Here is a 16,170-nt window from a genome sequence, read left to right on the forward strand (position 1 = left end):
ACGTAGTACAGATACAGAGAGAGACTGCCGACAAAGACTACGATGACGACGACGACGACGACGACGACAATGACGACGGCGATACAAGCATTCCAATGCACTTGGCGCTTGAATGAGTTTCGTGAATTGTTTTACTGAAAATTACTGAATAAAACCGGGGGCCATTGTATGCGTAAACTCATTAAATCTTTAAATGGATGCGTCTAATTTTTGGACGATACAAGAATTTACAAGTCGGATGTCGCATGGAGCGTCTATGTATGTGTGTATGTATGTGTGTGTGCTTCTTTCACAGCATTCACAACCATATGAAAATATTCCGAATTCTGTGAGAAATGCCCGCAAAAATACTGAAGCGAACTAAGTTGCAGTAAATGAACGAATGTGCCAAGTAAGTTCCCTTCGAACTCTCTGGCACATTCATATCGATTTAAGTTATTCGAAACTAACGAAACGAAATAGAAAAAGAAGAAGATGATGATGATGGAAAAAAAACAATGAGAGTGAGAGAAAGCAACCGAAACGGATGAGTGTTCGTCTCTGTTATCGGCTGTACAAATGCGCTACATTGCCAAAGGAGGAGAGTTTGCTGGATAAAATGAACAACTTATACAGTAAATAAAAGGCATACTTTTCTTTTGCCCTGAGGATGGCACATGTGACTTTAGTGGAAATAAATGTGCAGTTTCGGAAAACTGCGCACAACGCGCCACTGGAACAAGATGAGAAGAAAAAAACAAAGAGAAAAGAATTTATACACATTTATACGTGCTACGTTGTTGCTCCGAAAATATGAGAGCGAGCACAAGCACAACGGCGAATTGTAGGCGTATATTTTATTGTTTTCACAGCTCTATGAATACAATTCTCGTGCTTTATAACATTGAATCATGCAATAATTGATAACGACATAATAAAATGTGCGAAATCGATTGGCAAATGGCAATGGGGTTGCCATGGATACATACTGTTGATGGCACGCTGGTTACTACCGTGTATGGGGTGGAGGGAAGTGAGGGCGCTAGATTCTAGGATAGAAAAAAGCGCGCGAAAAAAAACACAACACTTCCTGTAATTATGGTACATACGCGATTTTCGTTGTTGTCATCATCGTCGTGAGCACAGGTGACGAATTGCTATAATGGTCATGATTATTTCCATATCGATTTACTCATCCTGTAGGAAATAAATTTTATGTGTATGTAGTACATATAGATATCTAGTGTGTGTGTGTGTGTGCCAAACACGCATAAAAAATGGAGCACAACACATCGCATAAAAGAGTTCAAAATCTCTTCATTATTTTTCAATTTTATTGCAATAAGCTTTGTAGACGTTTTACCAAAATATATATACTCGATAATGCAGTGATTGACGGTGGATAAAATAAATCCGGGCACGATATTTCACAAAGCGGCCTATAGATTTCGATTTTTCGAGGGAACTGGCAGTCACTGGCAATTGCTTTAAGTCCTCTCAAATTGTTTTGGTATTGTATTTAGATCTTCATTTTGGTTAGGATTTCAAGTGGTCTTTTGGTGTTGATTCATTTTAGCACACAGCGGAATTTTTTTTCTTCTTCTCTTTTTGAGTCTTTGTCAATTTTTTTTTATTCAATTTGATTTGAAATTTCGGCATTTTTTCCCCTGTTTATTTTATTCAGTTGAGCACCAGTCAAATTGACTCTAAATTCTCAAGCGTTCCAAAAACATTTGAAATAAAAGCAACAAGAACGACGCGGAAAAAAAAAATCACGACGAAAATCGAGATGTCACGCTTTATAATTTCAACGTAAACATTGCTTCCATTGAATAGTATCGGACGAGAGAAAAAAAGCAATGTTGCTTTGTTCTATTTTGCCATTCGGAAAATACCTTGTCTCAAACACAATGAGCCAACGAGTGTCGCATGTGAGCTCCCGATAAACAAATTGGATTATTCGTTCTTTTGAAATCTCTCTTCTCATTCTCACATGCAGCCAGCCAGCCAGCCAGCAACAGCAGCCTTAATGCCTCTTTCCATACAGACACGCACGTATATGAAATTCTCGTGGAATATATCGAAGCAAATTGTTTTTTAAGCCGAAAGTTTCGCCACCTCAAATGTCGCGACATATCCAAATCCAGCCTTGATGCGTGTTTTAACCCGCGTGTTAATTGGAGGCGTTCTGATTATGAGAAAGCGACACCTGATTAATATTTGTCGAGTGATATTCATGATGAATATTGAATACAATGCAAAAGATGTCACGGGGTTTCATATGACCCAAAAAATGAAAATTAAATAAAGGTTGGATATTTTCAATTAGCTGCTGCCTCTTTCTCTCTAAACAACTCACTCTCTCTCTCTCCCTTTCTCTCTTTCTCTCCGTCTTTCGGTGCTGCTTCTTGAAAGAACTCTCGGCCGAGCGCTCTCGCATGCTATTGCATCTTCCTCGTTCCGCTAAAAGTCGAAAAGCGCTTCACATTCACTTTACTCGTGTGTCAAAGAGAATTTCACTTGGTTTTACGTAAGAGTTGTTTCAATATGAAATGGCGCCACGCAATATGGCGCTTAAGTACCACGTAATTTTGAGCATACTCAAAAGCTTTCTTCACAGAATCACTTGATTTCATATATGTGGATTTTTTTTTTCCTTCTCATGGCAAAAACAAATTTGCGTCTTCTTTTGATTCTATGTGATAGACGATGTGCACGACGACCTTGCCAATTACTCAATATTCTTTTGACCTTTGTGATTAGGCTTATTTTTAACACTTATCCTTCGAACTTAAGCCGATTCCACTCACACTCGTTCGCATTCAGAACGCATGCTTCTTTTTGCCTGTTAAGAATCCGTCTGCCGTCTGAATTATGTTCGACATCATCGTCAATTTATTAATACAGTACGCAATGAACAAATATAAATAAAAATGTTAAATCATGCAAAACATATGCGAAAACAGCCATGCATATTGAGGAGTGAATAGGCTCGATGAACAAAGAGATTGGAAGCTTATTATTTAAGCTTACAAAATGAAAAAAAAAAATTAAGCTGTGGCGAAACAGTCAAAACCGAAACTCTCGATTTTGGGTTTTGACATTGCAACCAAAATGTTTCGTATCAACTGCCTAATCAACTGTTAAAAATCTGTTCTCTATTTGGAAAAATTCACATTCAAATTGAAATGAAAGCAAAAAAGAAAACACTGAATAAATTGTCACCTTTCTTCAGTCAATGATAGATAGCTGTGGATATATGCTAAGCATAGAAACTCAGCAACCTGAGATTGGGACATTTTGACTTTATGACGTGTAGTCCATACAAATTTATGATGGCACACATACAATTTCGTGCATTTCATCATGCATTTATATGGATCACACGTCATAAAGTCAAAATGTCCTAATCTCAGCTTACTGAGTTTCTATGCTTAGCATATATCCTCAGCTATCTGTCATTGACTGCCTTTCTTTGTGTTGTTTTGTTTGTTACTGAGGATGTCAAATATGAATGGCATCATGTTCGCCTGGTTACACGCAACGGAATCAATTTTGACTCCATAAGCAGCGGATAAGACAAAAATAAATGAAACAGAGGCCAAGTGTTAATTAAATTTCAGCAAGCGAGAGAGACACACAAAAAAATATAGAAGAGGAGTAAATTGTCCTCTGTGCCATCAAATTGTCTGGCATTTTTGCAGAATCAAGGGTATAACTAGTGGAAAAATTTCCTAAATAGCAAAAAAAAAACTGTGAAAAATGGCAATTTAACACACCTTGGATAAAAAAAGAAATGAACGTCTCCACTGTCATGCTGTGTATATGAAGAACAGCGGTGTCGAAATTTCATGTTTCATTTTTGGTGGAGAGAGGTAGAGTGCGAGCGAGCGACCGACCGACCGACCGACCGAGCGAGAGTATCTTTCGTGTGAGAGCCAAAAAACATTCGTGCTCTCACTTGTTTCGTTCAATGGATTTCCACGAAGACTATGATGTTGTGCTCCACTGAAACACAATCGAAATTACCGTTTTGAAAAGCACAGGGATGAAGAAGCGAAGAACGAAAGAAAAAAAATTGTGTATGATACGACGCAAAAGCAGCCTCCGTTATGCTACATGGACTATGGAAGGAACAAGTGAGCGAAAACTTGCGTAAATGTTCCTTTATGTCTATACGGTGTTGGCGGTACACACATCTTCCTTCTTATGGCTTAAGAAAATAAACACTTATTTCATTCTATCTTTTATCTTTTTTTTTCTTTTCTCCTTCTTCTTCTTTTTTTCAAAATACAAATGGCCAAATTACCATGACGACGCCACTTGTCCGAAATTTGGTTAATAGCTGATTCGAAGTTTTTCATAGCCATTAAGCTTTGTTATCCGTTTTCACGGCACACATGTTCTTGTTGATTGTCTTTTCGAAAGAGCACTACACACACACACCCACTTAACTACATTCGCATACAAATCTACGAGCAATTGGAAAGACTAAAAGATTGTTGGGTGGCCCGACATTGGCCAGAATAAGAAGTACACAAGGAAGATTAAGCACCGCGAAACATTGGATTCAGCGAACGCATGGCAAAAGTTTTATCACATTCAACACACACATTATAGTTTCAAATCACATTGGCGAAAATTTCAATGATTCGCTAAATCTCTGTTTTTAGCATCAGCTCACATTCGTTATCTGCTTGCTCCCTCTTTCCTTCGTTCATTTGCTCTCTGTGCATTCTATTGAAAACGAGATATGGGCTGTATGTGCTCGTTGGGTTTGTCATCACGTTGGGTTTGTCATCATCGAGAGCGCACCAGGAAGAGTAAGAAAGAGAGAGAGAGAGAGAGAGAGAGAGAGAGAGAGAGAGAGAAAAAACAAAGCAACAGCTCGTTTCGATAGACAATTACATACGCGTGAAAATCCATTGTTCTCATTGAATCGCTTGGCTCGACATTCCTTTTCAATCGTTATGCGGCATGTAAAAAATGTGTCGAACGTGAGCACTATTGAGGCGATTGTTGCAATTCCGTGAGAGTGAGAGTGAGTGGTATGTGTGAAACAATGGCAGATGAAAGTGTTTTGTCTTTTGCCAATCATCTTTTGTAAATGCTCATCGTGAGAAAGAGAGATGTGGAATTGTTATTATTATTAATAATCGCAGATCTGCGATTTTCGCATGTCTTGCGCTCATTTTGTGTGTCACTTGTTGTTGTGTTGTTGTTGTTGTTGTACCTCTTTTGTGTGGGTGTGTATGTTCTTGGTGGGCTCAGCGATTTTTTTCTCTTCTGCTGCTTCTGTTTCTTTTTAAGCTGAAAGCAGTAACACTGTTCCATTCCATTCACGAAGCAAATTGCCAAATTGATTGCCCGTGAAAAATCGAAACAATCAACTTGTTCAACTATATGAAGAGAGAGTGAGAGTGAGAGAGAGAGAGAGAGAGAGAGAGAGAGAGAGAGAGAGAGAGAGGAAGAGAACACTTCAGACCAATTGCGAAACGGTAGAATTAAACGCATAAGTGCCTAAACAGGCATTTTGTGTGTGTATGTGGCTGGTGTAACGTCATGCGATCAAATTGCTTGGTTCGGTGTAACAATTCCTTTTGACCGTTGAGCATCTCAACGAGTCAAATGAAGAACGAGAAAAAAGAATGACGAAAAACAACAAGCCATGTATTATTTAATTGGGTTGCACGGCATTAATTACATTCGATTGAGTTAAGTCTATTACAATGATTTTAAGCCATAAAAATTGGATGCCAACATACCTTTGGACTTATACCATTCTGACGAAGCAGCAGCACACGCTGAAGAGAAAAAAAAGCAACAACATTCGTAATGTGCATAAGCACGTGAAGCGTGGATGTATACAAGAGGTACACTTCACTGACTCGAATATTGGCGGATATCCTTCTTCTAAATTGTAACGATTCTATCATTCAATGAGCCTAAGCCATGAAATCGATTGCCGCCACTTGGCTCAAAAGCAATATTGTATACACACACTTTTCTCTCATACTCTCTGGCGTGTGTTGGCTACGGCATATTTTACTGTATCAAAACACGACGATGGATGAATCAAGTTAGGAGAAGTTTGTGCTGTCGGCTGATAAATGAAGCTGAAATGAAAACGAATTAACTAAAATGTGTTTTGCTTGAGAAATTCAAAATATTGCCCAAAATTTATGAATATTCTCAGCATCTCGAATCCATATTAATGGAACTGTATCTGAGACACACTTGTGTGTGTTTGTATGTTTTTGTTCCTTGTTTTGAAATACACGCACCTTTCTTCTGTAAAGTTGCATATTTGTGGCTAGTCAATTTAGAACTAAAGCGCATTTTATACCCGTTACATTTTCGGAGTGGTATACGCGTGTTTTGTACGCTCAGAAGCCGGAGCTGGTATATATTTATATACGTTTGTGTATAAGCGAAAAGTGAGTGGTTAACTGAAAACGACATGAACACAATCCGCCATCAAAGCATTCCACTGAAACTTTTTTGGTAACGTCAAAAACGGGTGGCCTCACAAAATCGAACTGTGTATACATCAAATTACATGGTAGAGCACGAACTTTGACACATGGCGTGCAAACTTTTCCCAGGAAAATTATAGCAATTAAACAAAGAAGAAAAAGAAAATGCGAAAATGCGAAAATGCGATGTGCGACGACGATATACGACAAAAACAATTGCGCTCTTGCTGCTTCCATTTGCTTAAAACAGCAAAAGCTTCTGAAAAATTCTATTTTGCGTACAATTTTTTACAGCTACCAACCGCATGGCAAAGGCATAAATATTATACAAACCAGCCAATCCAATACCGTACCCTACTGTATATTCTAAATACGAACGAATCAATAGTTTTCGAAATTCGTAGCAGATAACGTTTAATTATTGTTGATTATCTCCACGTTAAGATGATTATATAAGGGTATTATTCGAAAAAGCATCGCATATCACGTGCTGATTTCCCTATTCCCATTTGAGAGAGCTTCAAGTGCGAATATTGAATGGCTCAAATAATAGAGACTTCCGATTGAGATTAAATTATCGGGAGAGAGCGATATAAAAAAAGACACCCATATATATATCTACACGAAGAGCAGAGTGAAAAAAAAGTAATAACAGCGTCACGCAAATTTCTCGTGCTCTCTATATATCGAGGAATCGTCCTCATTCCGAGCTGTTAATTTGAATACAATAGGTAAAGGGATGGAGTTGAAATTCGAAACTCGCTCGTTCACTTGATAATGGCGGCTGAAAATGGAACGAGTGAGCTATAGTAAGCGAATAAGCACGCAGAGGGGAGCTTTTACTCGATCGAATGCCATATAAAACTAATCACGTGAAATAGCTAATTGAACACTGCAAGGCATTTATGAGTAAGTGTACACCCAAACCCAGTATAACACCCTATAATCAGTACGCACACACACACACATCCGAGATATAGAGAAACGAAGAGAGAGAGAAAGAGAGAGAGAGAGAGAGAGAGAACTTATAATTCGGTTCCATTAGATATTTTATTTCAGGCGTATCAATGCACACGTAATCGTTTAACCGATAATTTAAATCGCTTTTCACGCATTATTCGGAATGCGTTTGATAGTTAGAGAATTGTGTGAGGAAGAGAGGGAGGGAGAGACAGAGAGTGAATAGTGAAAGCGCTCACCATTATTATTTTAAGCATTCGCCGTCTCTGTGATCGGTGGCATTGGCGTGAACGAAACGAAAGGAAACACGAACACACCACAGAGTGTGCTTGGTTTCCTTCTGAAATTATGATGGCAGCATTCTCGTTTGTGTGTTAATTTATGTAAATTCGTTTTGTTCGTTCATCTGCATGCGATTGCTTTGGTGCTGACAATTACATAATTTCGAAATTAGTTTTCAATTTTTGACTATTATGATCTCGTTTACTTTGCATTATAAACTGATTCTGACACCGGTAGCAAATAGCATTGGACGCACGATGCGCGCTCGCTCGCCCGCTTATTTGCCTTCTCGCACGTTTACACCGCGAACGGTTCTCAGGCTCAGGCAAGCGAGGAAGATTTGTTGCTCGGTTGCAATCGACGCAAATTTGTGTTGTAATCAACAATCGCTTAATAGAATTTTCAGCGAATAAAATGCCTGTGGTTAGCACATCTATTTTGAAATTACTTCTCATTTACAACGCCAAAAATTTCGATGAAATTTATTTGCCTAATCCATCGAGTTGATACTTTCAACTTGGCACGCTCTTTTCTTCCACTGACTCTATGCCTGCTTGCCTGCCTGCCTGCCTGCTGCCGTTCACGGTCTTTTTTCGTCGTCTTTGTCTTCTACTTCGTCTTCTGGTAAACAAAAACGCTCCAATGGATTTCCCACGCATTGAGAACTATATGTTTGTGAAAAGCCTAACATTTTGAATGATGATGGATAGCAACATGTTGATACTTTGACTCTTGTCAAACTCAAAGACGGCAACTGTGATACAAAACACGAAACGCGAATAGCAGTAGCACACACATACGGCGTATGGCCGAGTACATTAAGAAGACAAAAGAAATTCATTGCCATCGCTTTTTGAGCATTGTGCGTACGTTGTGCTCTATCTAATATGTTTTCATCGTGTGCTCAGTTCTAGCTGACGTGTTCGTTGTCCGTCTATCTATTCAATTTTGAATAGTAGTCACACTTAAAACGATAGCTTCGGGAATTTCGGTGGTTTTCATCGGATGGAATAATTGTAGTTTGGTGCGCGTGTGACTGTTTATGTGTGTATGATATGCGTGACACGCAACGACACAAGGGTTTTTTGGTTTGAGACTCCAATTCGAACCAATTACGGTGGAAAAAAAAATCCAACTATAAATATTTCACCTGAGACTTTTCCGAAAGTGGTCTCAACCCCGCAATTACAAATGTGATTGACGATAACCACTGTAACCGGAGTCAAATTGAAAATAGTTGTTCATGAATTGTATGATTTGGCTGATTGTACGAGTATATATTCTTGGAATAGGCGCCACTATTCGTCTGAATTCAAATTCATCGGGCGTGCCTAGCTAATTGAGCCACTAGACGCACATTTACGGCCAAAAGCTTTCTGCAAAATCATTGAACACTCTATCACCCTTTCTATCCTTCGCTATATCTATCTTGCTCTCTTTCTTTCCGTGAATGTTGTTGCACTTTTCTTTATTGCAAACGATTCCTCGGCAAAGTGCAATTTAGGGATGCTCTCGAGCAAACAATTTTTTTTTCTTCTTCTTCTTCTCTCAGTTCCATCATATTAGAATAGTGCTGCTTGCAAGTATTGTTCGTGTGCTCATGTATGAGCATATATATTTTTTCTTGTTCTTTCTATTTTCTGTTTCGTTCTCTTCGTTATTGAAAAAGGAATGCCGACTAAAACGCACATCAAATGTCGCTCTAGTGCTTTTGATGGCTTTCGAAAGCATTTTCTGCTGTTCATTATTTAGATCATTTAGTTGAAAGAGCGTTAGTACATACATACTGAGATGAGCAGAGCAGGAGTAGGGAATGAGTGTGTGTGTCTGTGTGTGCTATATATACCACACACAGAAAATGCACAATAGGCATTGCTGAGATGCAAACCTGTGTAAAAAGACCACCCCATCCTCTGCTCCCGTTTGCGTAGTCATGGCGAAAAAGGTCCATTTTAGTTTGAAAATATGCGAGCCAACAGAGCATGTATTGATATACAATGCGAATTGCAAATTACGAAAAGCAGTAGCAGCAGTCATCCGTCCAACGCATCGGCCCAAACCACAAATCAAAGTGATGAGTCGCAAAACTCAACTCAAGTCCATTTCATGTATCAAAAATTTCAATAAAGCTCATAAAAAAATCCATCCTAATGCTAGCGAGAACAAACACACAAGAGAGGGAGAGAGAGAGAGAGAGAGAGAGAGAAACATCTTTTTATATTGCTATTTCATTACGTGACAAAAAGGGCAACATTTATGAAGCGACCTCTACATTGGTGTACGCACTTAAAGAAATGAGTTTTCCCATCAATATGCAAAGTTAGTGGAATTTTTGTGCCGAAGTTTCAGAAACAAAGACTTTCATAGAAGTTTCGAAAAGTTGTGTGTGTGCTGTCCAACGAACGAACGAACCAACACATTTCAAATGGAGGCCCGTAAACGCACTGTGTGCCTGCCTGTTCACTTCTTTTTCCCGTCAAAAGTTCCAAAATTGAATTAATTTTCTGTGGAAAATATTCATCGACTATTTTTTTTTCTTTCATTTCCTTTCTACATCTTGTGCCCACTCTCTATCTCTATTCATTTTCTTTTTCCCCTGTTTCGCCTCATCGTACTACTGGTCGCTACCCGGAATCAATTGGGATTATTGTTGCCATCACTGTTACCGTTGTGCTGCGCTGCGATGCGGCTGCTACTTCTGAGTAGTGTGTCTATTGACCGTTTTGTATATTTAAAATGATGACTCGAGGAATTTTCATGACGAAAAATCGACAACACACGCACACACACATCGAGAGCGATCGAAAAAAAATGAAAACCTAGCCAAAGACGAAACAAAAGGCAGCCAGAACAAACACAGAGGGAGAAAAATAATAAGCAACGTATGTTTAAACGTAAAAAGGAAACAAGCCTTAGCTTTTTCCAATAAATTTTCTATTTTCAGAGTAAATTGAATCGTTCAAAAGGAAACTAAAGCGGAAAATCAGGAGGGGTTGCACAATTTACAGGCGCAGTATCACTAATAACTTCTTCTTCTTATTCTTTCCTCTCGCTTTTTCTTGCTCCCCGCATATGACCGTCTCTTTTGTCGTCATTGTTGTTGTCAGCCGTCAGTGGTACGCTGCTTGCTCTTGTGCTTTTTTCATTCGCCAAGTCGACAGAGTTTGCTTTTGCTTCATTTCTATTATGTGCTACTTGTGTGTCGGTGTGCGTGCGTATGCAAGAGGGGAAATATGCTTATGCTTTAGCTCCCCTTGTAGATGAAAGAGCAAACCGAAATGATCCATCATGCCGCGCACCATACATCGTTCTCTTTTACTCGACAACACTCTTATGAACTCAGCAGTGCCTTAGCGTCACAACGACAACAACAACAAAATCAAGCAGCAATGCGAACAACAAAGCGCGTGGTGTGTGCGACTGTTTATGGAAGCGTAAAAAATTCCTTCTCTCCCGATAGGGTGAAACAAACGATGACTTACAATACACAGTTCATTCGCAATAAAACAGACTGTGGTATCACTGAGGCAATACTTTCCCAAAGTGTAGTATATTTTTACCTTAGTGTGTGCAATGTGTATATTAATATAGTTGTTGTTATTGTTACTATTATAATTATTATCGGCAGCATGTAAATAAAGTTTGCACTCTCGCAAATCGACCACGACATAACAGCGAAAAGATAGAGGCTCCCCCAAAACCAACCAACTAACCACAGAAGCAAAAAAAATAGAAGCAGTGAAAAGTACTGAAAAAAAAAAGCACAACACAGCAACATGAACAATTTAGCAAAGTGATGGCGATTGAAACGCTTTAAAAACGTTTAGTCGCTTAACGCATCGGTGGTGGTGGTAGTGTGTGTGGTCGTGTTTTTTTTTCTTTCAATAATGAATTTGTTTTGTCGTTGTTGTTTTTTTTCTCGATTTGTTTGTCGCTGTTGGTCCAATCGCAAAATTTAATCAATCATGAACAACGTTTTTTAGTGTTAATTTTTTAATCAAAATTACCAGATAGCTTTTGAAATGACGCGTGTTACGTGATACTCTTATCAATTGATGTGTGATTCTGCAGTGAATTTATTTCGGATATATAAAATGTATTTATCGAATTCGATTTGATTCAATCGAAATATAATTAAAGTTTGATTGAATTCAAGAGAGTTGTTGCATTGAATAAAATAAAATTAAAACGAAAAAGATCGAAAAACACGCAACAACAGCAGCAACAACAACAAAAAACCAACCAAAAAAGGGACAGGAAAAGGGCAAGAAGCGTAAGAGAGAGAGAGAGAGAGAGAGAGAGAGAGAGAGCGAAAAAGGCAACAAAAAGAGCGAATCCAATCAAAGCAAACATCCGAAAAAGCTGATGAAACTTCCCTTTGAAGAGCGAGCACGATTACAGCGTTTGATGCTCCGTGTGTATGTATCCTCCTATATTTGGCACAATTTGTTGTGTGTTTACGTGTGTCATGTGGCTGTATGTGTGTGTGTGTCTGTATGTTTATGTATGTGTGTGTATATGCGAACTGCATTATGATGCTGATGTAGTTCACGTTCATCAAATAGATTTATATTAGAGTCATATTATGACAATATGATGCAGTTAAAATCATCGTTACATAATGTGATAATCAGATCGGAAATAATCAGGGCAATGAATTTGCGTTGAAAATTTAGGTTTAGGTTTATGTTTATGGTGATAATTTTTTCGGATCTGAATCGCAACAATAATTCGCCGAGACTGAGAGTGAGAGAGCGAGAGAAGAACGTGAGACGTTCCGAGAATGAGAGGGAGAGAGTGCAGCAAAAGAGCACACGAAGGGAATTGGCAACATCGAGCCATGGATTGACGCCATGCAGCATGTGTTGACTCACATTCTCTCGCTTACTCTCACTCACTCTCTCACACGCTCAACTGCTTCGTGCACAAAAGCACATGGAGATGTGGAGATAATTGTATCTGTATATTGACTGCTGATGCTTATTAGGGTGGCCCAAATGCTAAAAGTTTCAGAATTTGCAGCTCCCAACTGATGGATCCGAAGATTTGTGCTGAAAAAAGGAAATTCAAGCCATTTTCCGACATTTTTTTCATGGTGAAAACCATTCACCCGGAAAATATCTGATTTGAATGTTTACGGAATAGTAATATACTCCGAAGGTAGCATTTATCTACTTTGAGCTTATTTGATGGAAAATACTCAAATATTGGAGAGTTTATATTTCTAGTACACAAAAAAAAAATAGTTGATTTTTATCGAATATTTTATTTTTGTCAATTTTTTTCCGTATATCACACGAATTTAGACCAATCGGCACACTTCAACATTCTAAAGGATTGTTAGTTTGTTGAAAAACACACTGAGCTCGAAATACTTCAGCTGTAAAAACACGAAAAAAGATTTAAAAGATACACATTGAACTTTTCATCCAAGTATCTTCTTTCTTATGGAAAACTTTTCGACTTTTTTTCTCGATTAAATCTATTTAATTCAAAATCGAATGTGACCAGAATTAATCCTGAGTGTATTCAACTCCAGCAACCATGCTACCACCGTCGACGGAAAGGAAGATGCCGGTTAAGAATGATGTCCCTTCGTTATCAGCTAAAAATGCGATAGCTTCACTGGTGTTGGACACCTCACCGACTCGTCCAACTGGATAGGCTTTTTTGACTTGTTCAAACAATTTATTCGCTGTTTCTTCGTTCATTCCAACATTACCAAAGATTGGTGTTCGAATCACCGCTGGACTGATGAAATTTAAACGAATCCGTTGTTCGGCTAAATTAAGTGCACAACATTTTGTGAATTGTTCAACGGCTGCCTTTGCTGTACTGTATGCAGTTAGTGTGGAAATTGGTTTCAATCCGGCGATGCTGGAAATATTCACAATATTTCCCTTCGTTTTCTTCAAGATGTGGTACACACAGTTGGGTCAGGATGACAACAGATCGGACATTTGTATTGAATACACGATCAAAATCTTCCATTTTTAGGTCTTGAATTTTATCGTGATTCGAATTGCCAGCATTATTCAATAGCACATCAAATTTTCCGAATTGTTTAATTGTTTCATCGACGATACGTTTGGCATCTTTTGTCACATAAGCCACAACTTGCAATGGAGTTGAACCGCCAACACTTTTAATTTGTTTCGTCACATCTTCCAGTCCTTTTGCATTTCTACCGAAAATTGAGACTTTTGCACCCAATTTAGCCAGATGAATTGCAGCAGCAGCACCAATACCGCTACTAACACAATTTTACTTTCGAAACCCATTTCTTTTTAACTCAAAAACTAACTGCTCGCTATCAATGCTAAGAATAAACTAAATCCAGTTAATTTGGTCAATGTTATTTATACATACAATCCTCTGCCATCGAATGTCACTATTACTTATCTTTGCTTTATTATCGGAGCTTTTGCACGACGAGCGCGCAAACAAGTAATTATCATGATAATGCCTTTTGATGGTAAAACTGAATTGATCACTAGGCGGAATAGTAACAAATACCGCCAAAAATACAATGCAAAATTCGAGTTTATCAGCTTCTCTCTAGTGACAAATGTGGAAAAAAGAAGCCAAATAAATTGTTGATGTCACGTGCTCAGATACTTTGATCGATTCGATTTTTGTGTTATTTGCGTAAACAACGATGCGTGAACTGTATCTCCAAAACGCTAGAACATTTATGGTTAATGTGTCATATGCTGAAGACGACAAATAATTAGCTAACGACAAAACAAATTATTATCAGTACACCGATTGGATTGGTTGTCCATCATTTGATGTCAATAACTGGCAACACAACACTTATTACGTGATGATAGCACAAGTTCAACTTTCTCTGTGTATTTTTCCATAAGCAAAGCGATGAAAATCTAACGCGGTATTGTGTGCATTTAGCCAATTTTTGCCATAAATTACCGGATCACGTGACCATGGAAGAAGGTGCTTTACTCGAACCACTCACTTGCGGTGTCCGTGCATGTTATCGGGGTGGAGTTGGTCTTGGTACACGCATGTAAATCATTGGCGCGAATCCAATTGGTTTAGCCGTCCTAGCAGCTACAAAATCGATGGGCGCTGACGATGTTTTTATCACCGATATTATGACTGATCGATTGAAATTGGCCAAAGAATTGGGTGCAACATACCAAAGTTGGCCGTTACCAAGGATCAGAATGAGGGCGAATTAGTGAAAAAGATCCATGAGACAATGGGCAGTGGGCACACCTCCCGATGTTACAATCGATTGCAGAGGTTCCGAAGCAATAAATCGTTTAGCCATTCTAGCTACGAGGCCCGGTGGTGTTGCGGTCATCGTGGGTTTGGGTCCATCCGAAGTTAAAATTCCGTTGATAACAAGACTTACACGCGAAATTGACATTCGTGGCATCTTCAGATACGCTAATGAGTATTCAGCTTCTCTGGCAATAGCGGCAAGTGATAAAGTGCCGATCAAGAAATTGATAACACATCATTTCAACATATCACAAACGAAAGAAGCCTTTGATACAGCTAGATATAATCGTGATGGTGCCATCAAAGTAATGATCCATTGCAAAGCATGCAATAAGAACAATCCGGTGCCATTTTAGAAAATTATTCAAAACCAGAAGATTTTAAATTTTAAACAGATTATCTGTTTGAAAACGTCAATAAAAATTAATATGAAATTGTTCAGTGATTATTGACATTCATTTACTAGAATAAGATTGATAAGAGCAATCACATTCATGGTCTAGGTCAGTAAAGTGTTTTAATTCGATTTTCTGTTTTATTTATCATTTGTAAACAAAACCAAAAATAGCTTTGATTAGCTTTGTTATGTAAGCATCGGCTTGAAAGTATAAATATCAACGTAAATATTGGTAGCAATGTAACCGAGTGATATTGCCGTGTAAATACATCCATCAAAATGACAGAATGTTCTCTGATTTCGTTTCTTATCACTTTCTGCTTAAGTACTTTACTGTTTGTACGCAATGTACCAATTAATGACCAAAAATAAATAAAACAGAGATGTGAAATTTCGGATCCAAGGTTGGGAGCCACGAATTTTGAACCGGTTATGGCATTTGAGCCACCCTAATGCATATAAACTCATAGTCACTGTCCATTAGGGCGTTTGCAGGATGATAGTAAGAAATCGGTGGTTGTGCTGTTGCTGTTCGGGTCAAAAGGCACGCACAGTACATAAGAGCTAATGCAAAAGTCAATTGATGCGCATAAGTAGCGCCACCTTTAATGATTACGGAGAGTTACCATAAGTCGTATGCAATTGATGTTGAGAAAAAGAAGAAGAAGAAGGAGAAACAGACATTCTATTCATTTACATTGCAATAATGGCAATCAGTAGAGATGGTGCTCATGTGCCGATCATATCACTGTTACAACCCTTCGGTTCGGGTAGTGCCACAGCCAGAGCTCTCATTTTGTATATTGCTATATCTGGAACTATTAGTAG

At 38.5% G+C, this 16,170-nt stretch overlaps 2 protein-coding genes and 1 pseudogene across 2 annotated transcripts in view; 2 read left to right on the top strand and 1 right to left on the bottom strand.

Moving 5' to 3' along the window:
- Positions 1-7,591: 7,591 nt before the first annotated feature.
- LOC129573562 (3-oxoacyl-[acyl-carrier-protein] reductase FabG-like) lies at positions 7,592-13,978 on the bottom strand. Its single transcript, XM_055454208.1, has 4 exons — positions 13,956-13,978; positions 13,534-13,881; positions 13,232-13,448; positions 7,592-7,681 (listed from the first exon to the last, which is right to left on the bottom strand). Exons 1-4 carry the CDS (start codon positions 13,976-13,978, stop codon positions 7,592-7,594), a joined length of 678 nt encoding a protein of 225 aa, XP_055310183.1.
- LOC129573504 (GTP-binding protein Di-Ras2) overlaps positions 11,171-16,170 on the top strand; it is a 12,941-nt gene continuing 7,941 nt past the window's right edge. Inside the window, exon 1 of the mRNA XM_055454026.1 lies at positions 11,171-12,115. The gene's annotated coding sequence lies outside the window, so the exon portion shown is untranslated. The remainder of the gene's footprint in view (positions 12,116-16,170) is intronic.
- LOC129573563 (sorbitol dehydrogenase-like) lies at positions 14,356-15,301 on the top strand (annotated as a pseudogene).

This window comes from Sitodiplosis mosellana, unplaced genomic scaffold (genome assembly GCF_009176505.1).
Source record: "Sitodiplosis mosellana isolate CC-2019 unplaced genomic scaffold, AAFC_SMos_1.0 Smas_scaffold_6099, whole genome shotgun sequence".
NCBI classification, from domain to species: Eukaryota; Metazoa; Arthropoda; class Insecta; order Diptera; family Cecidomyiidae; genus Sitodiplosis; species Sitodiplosis mosellana.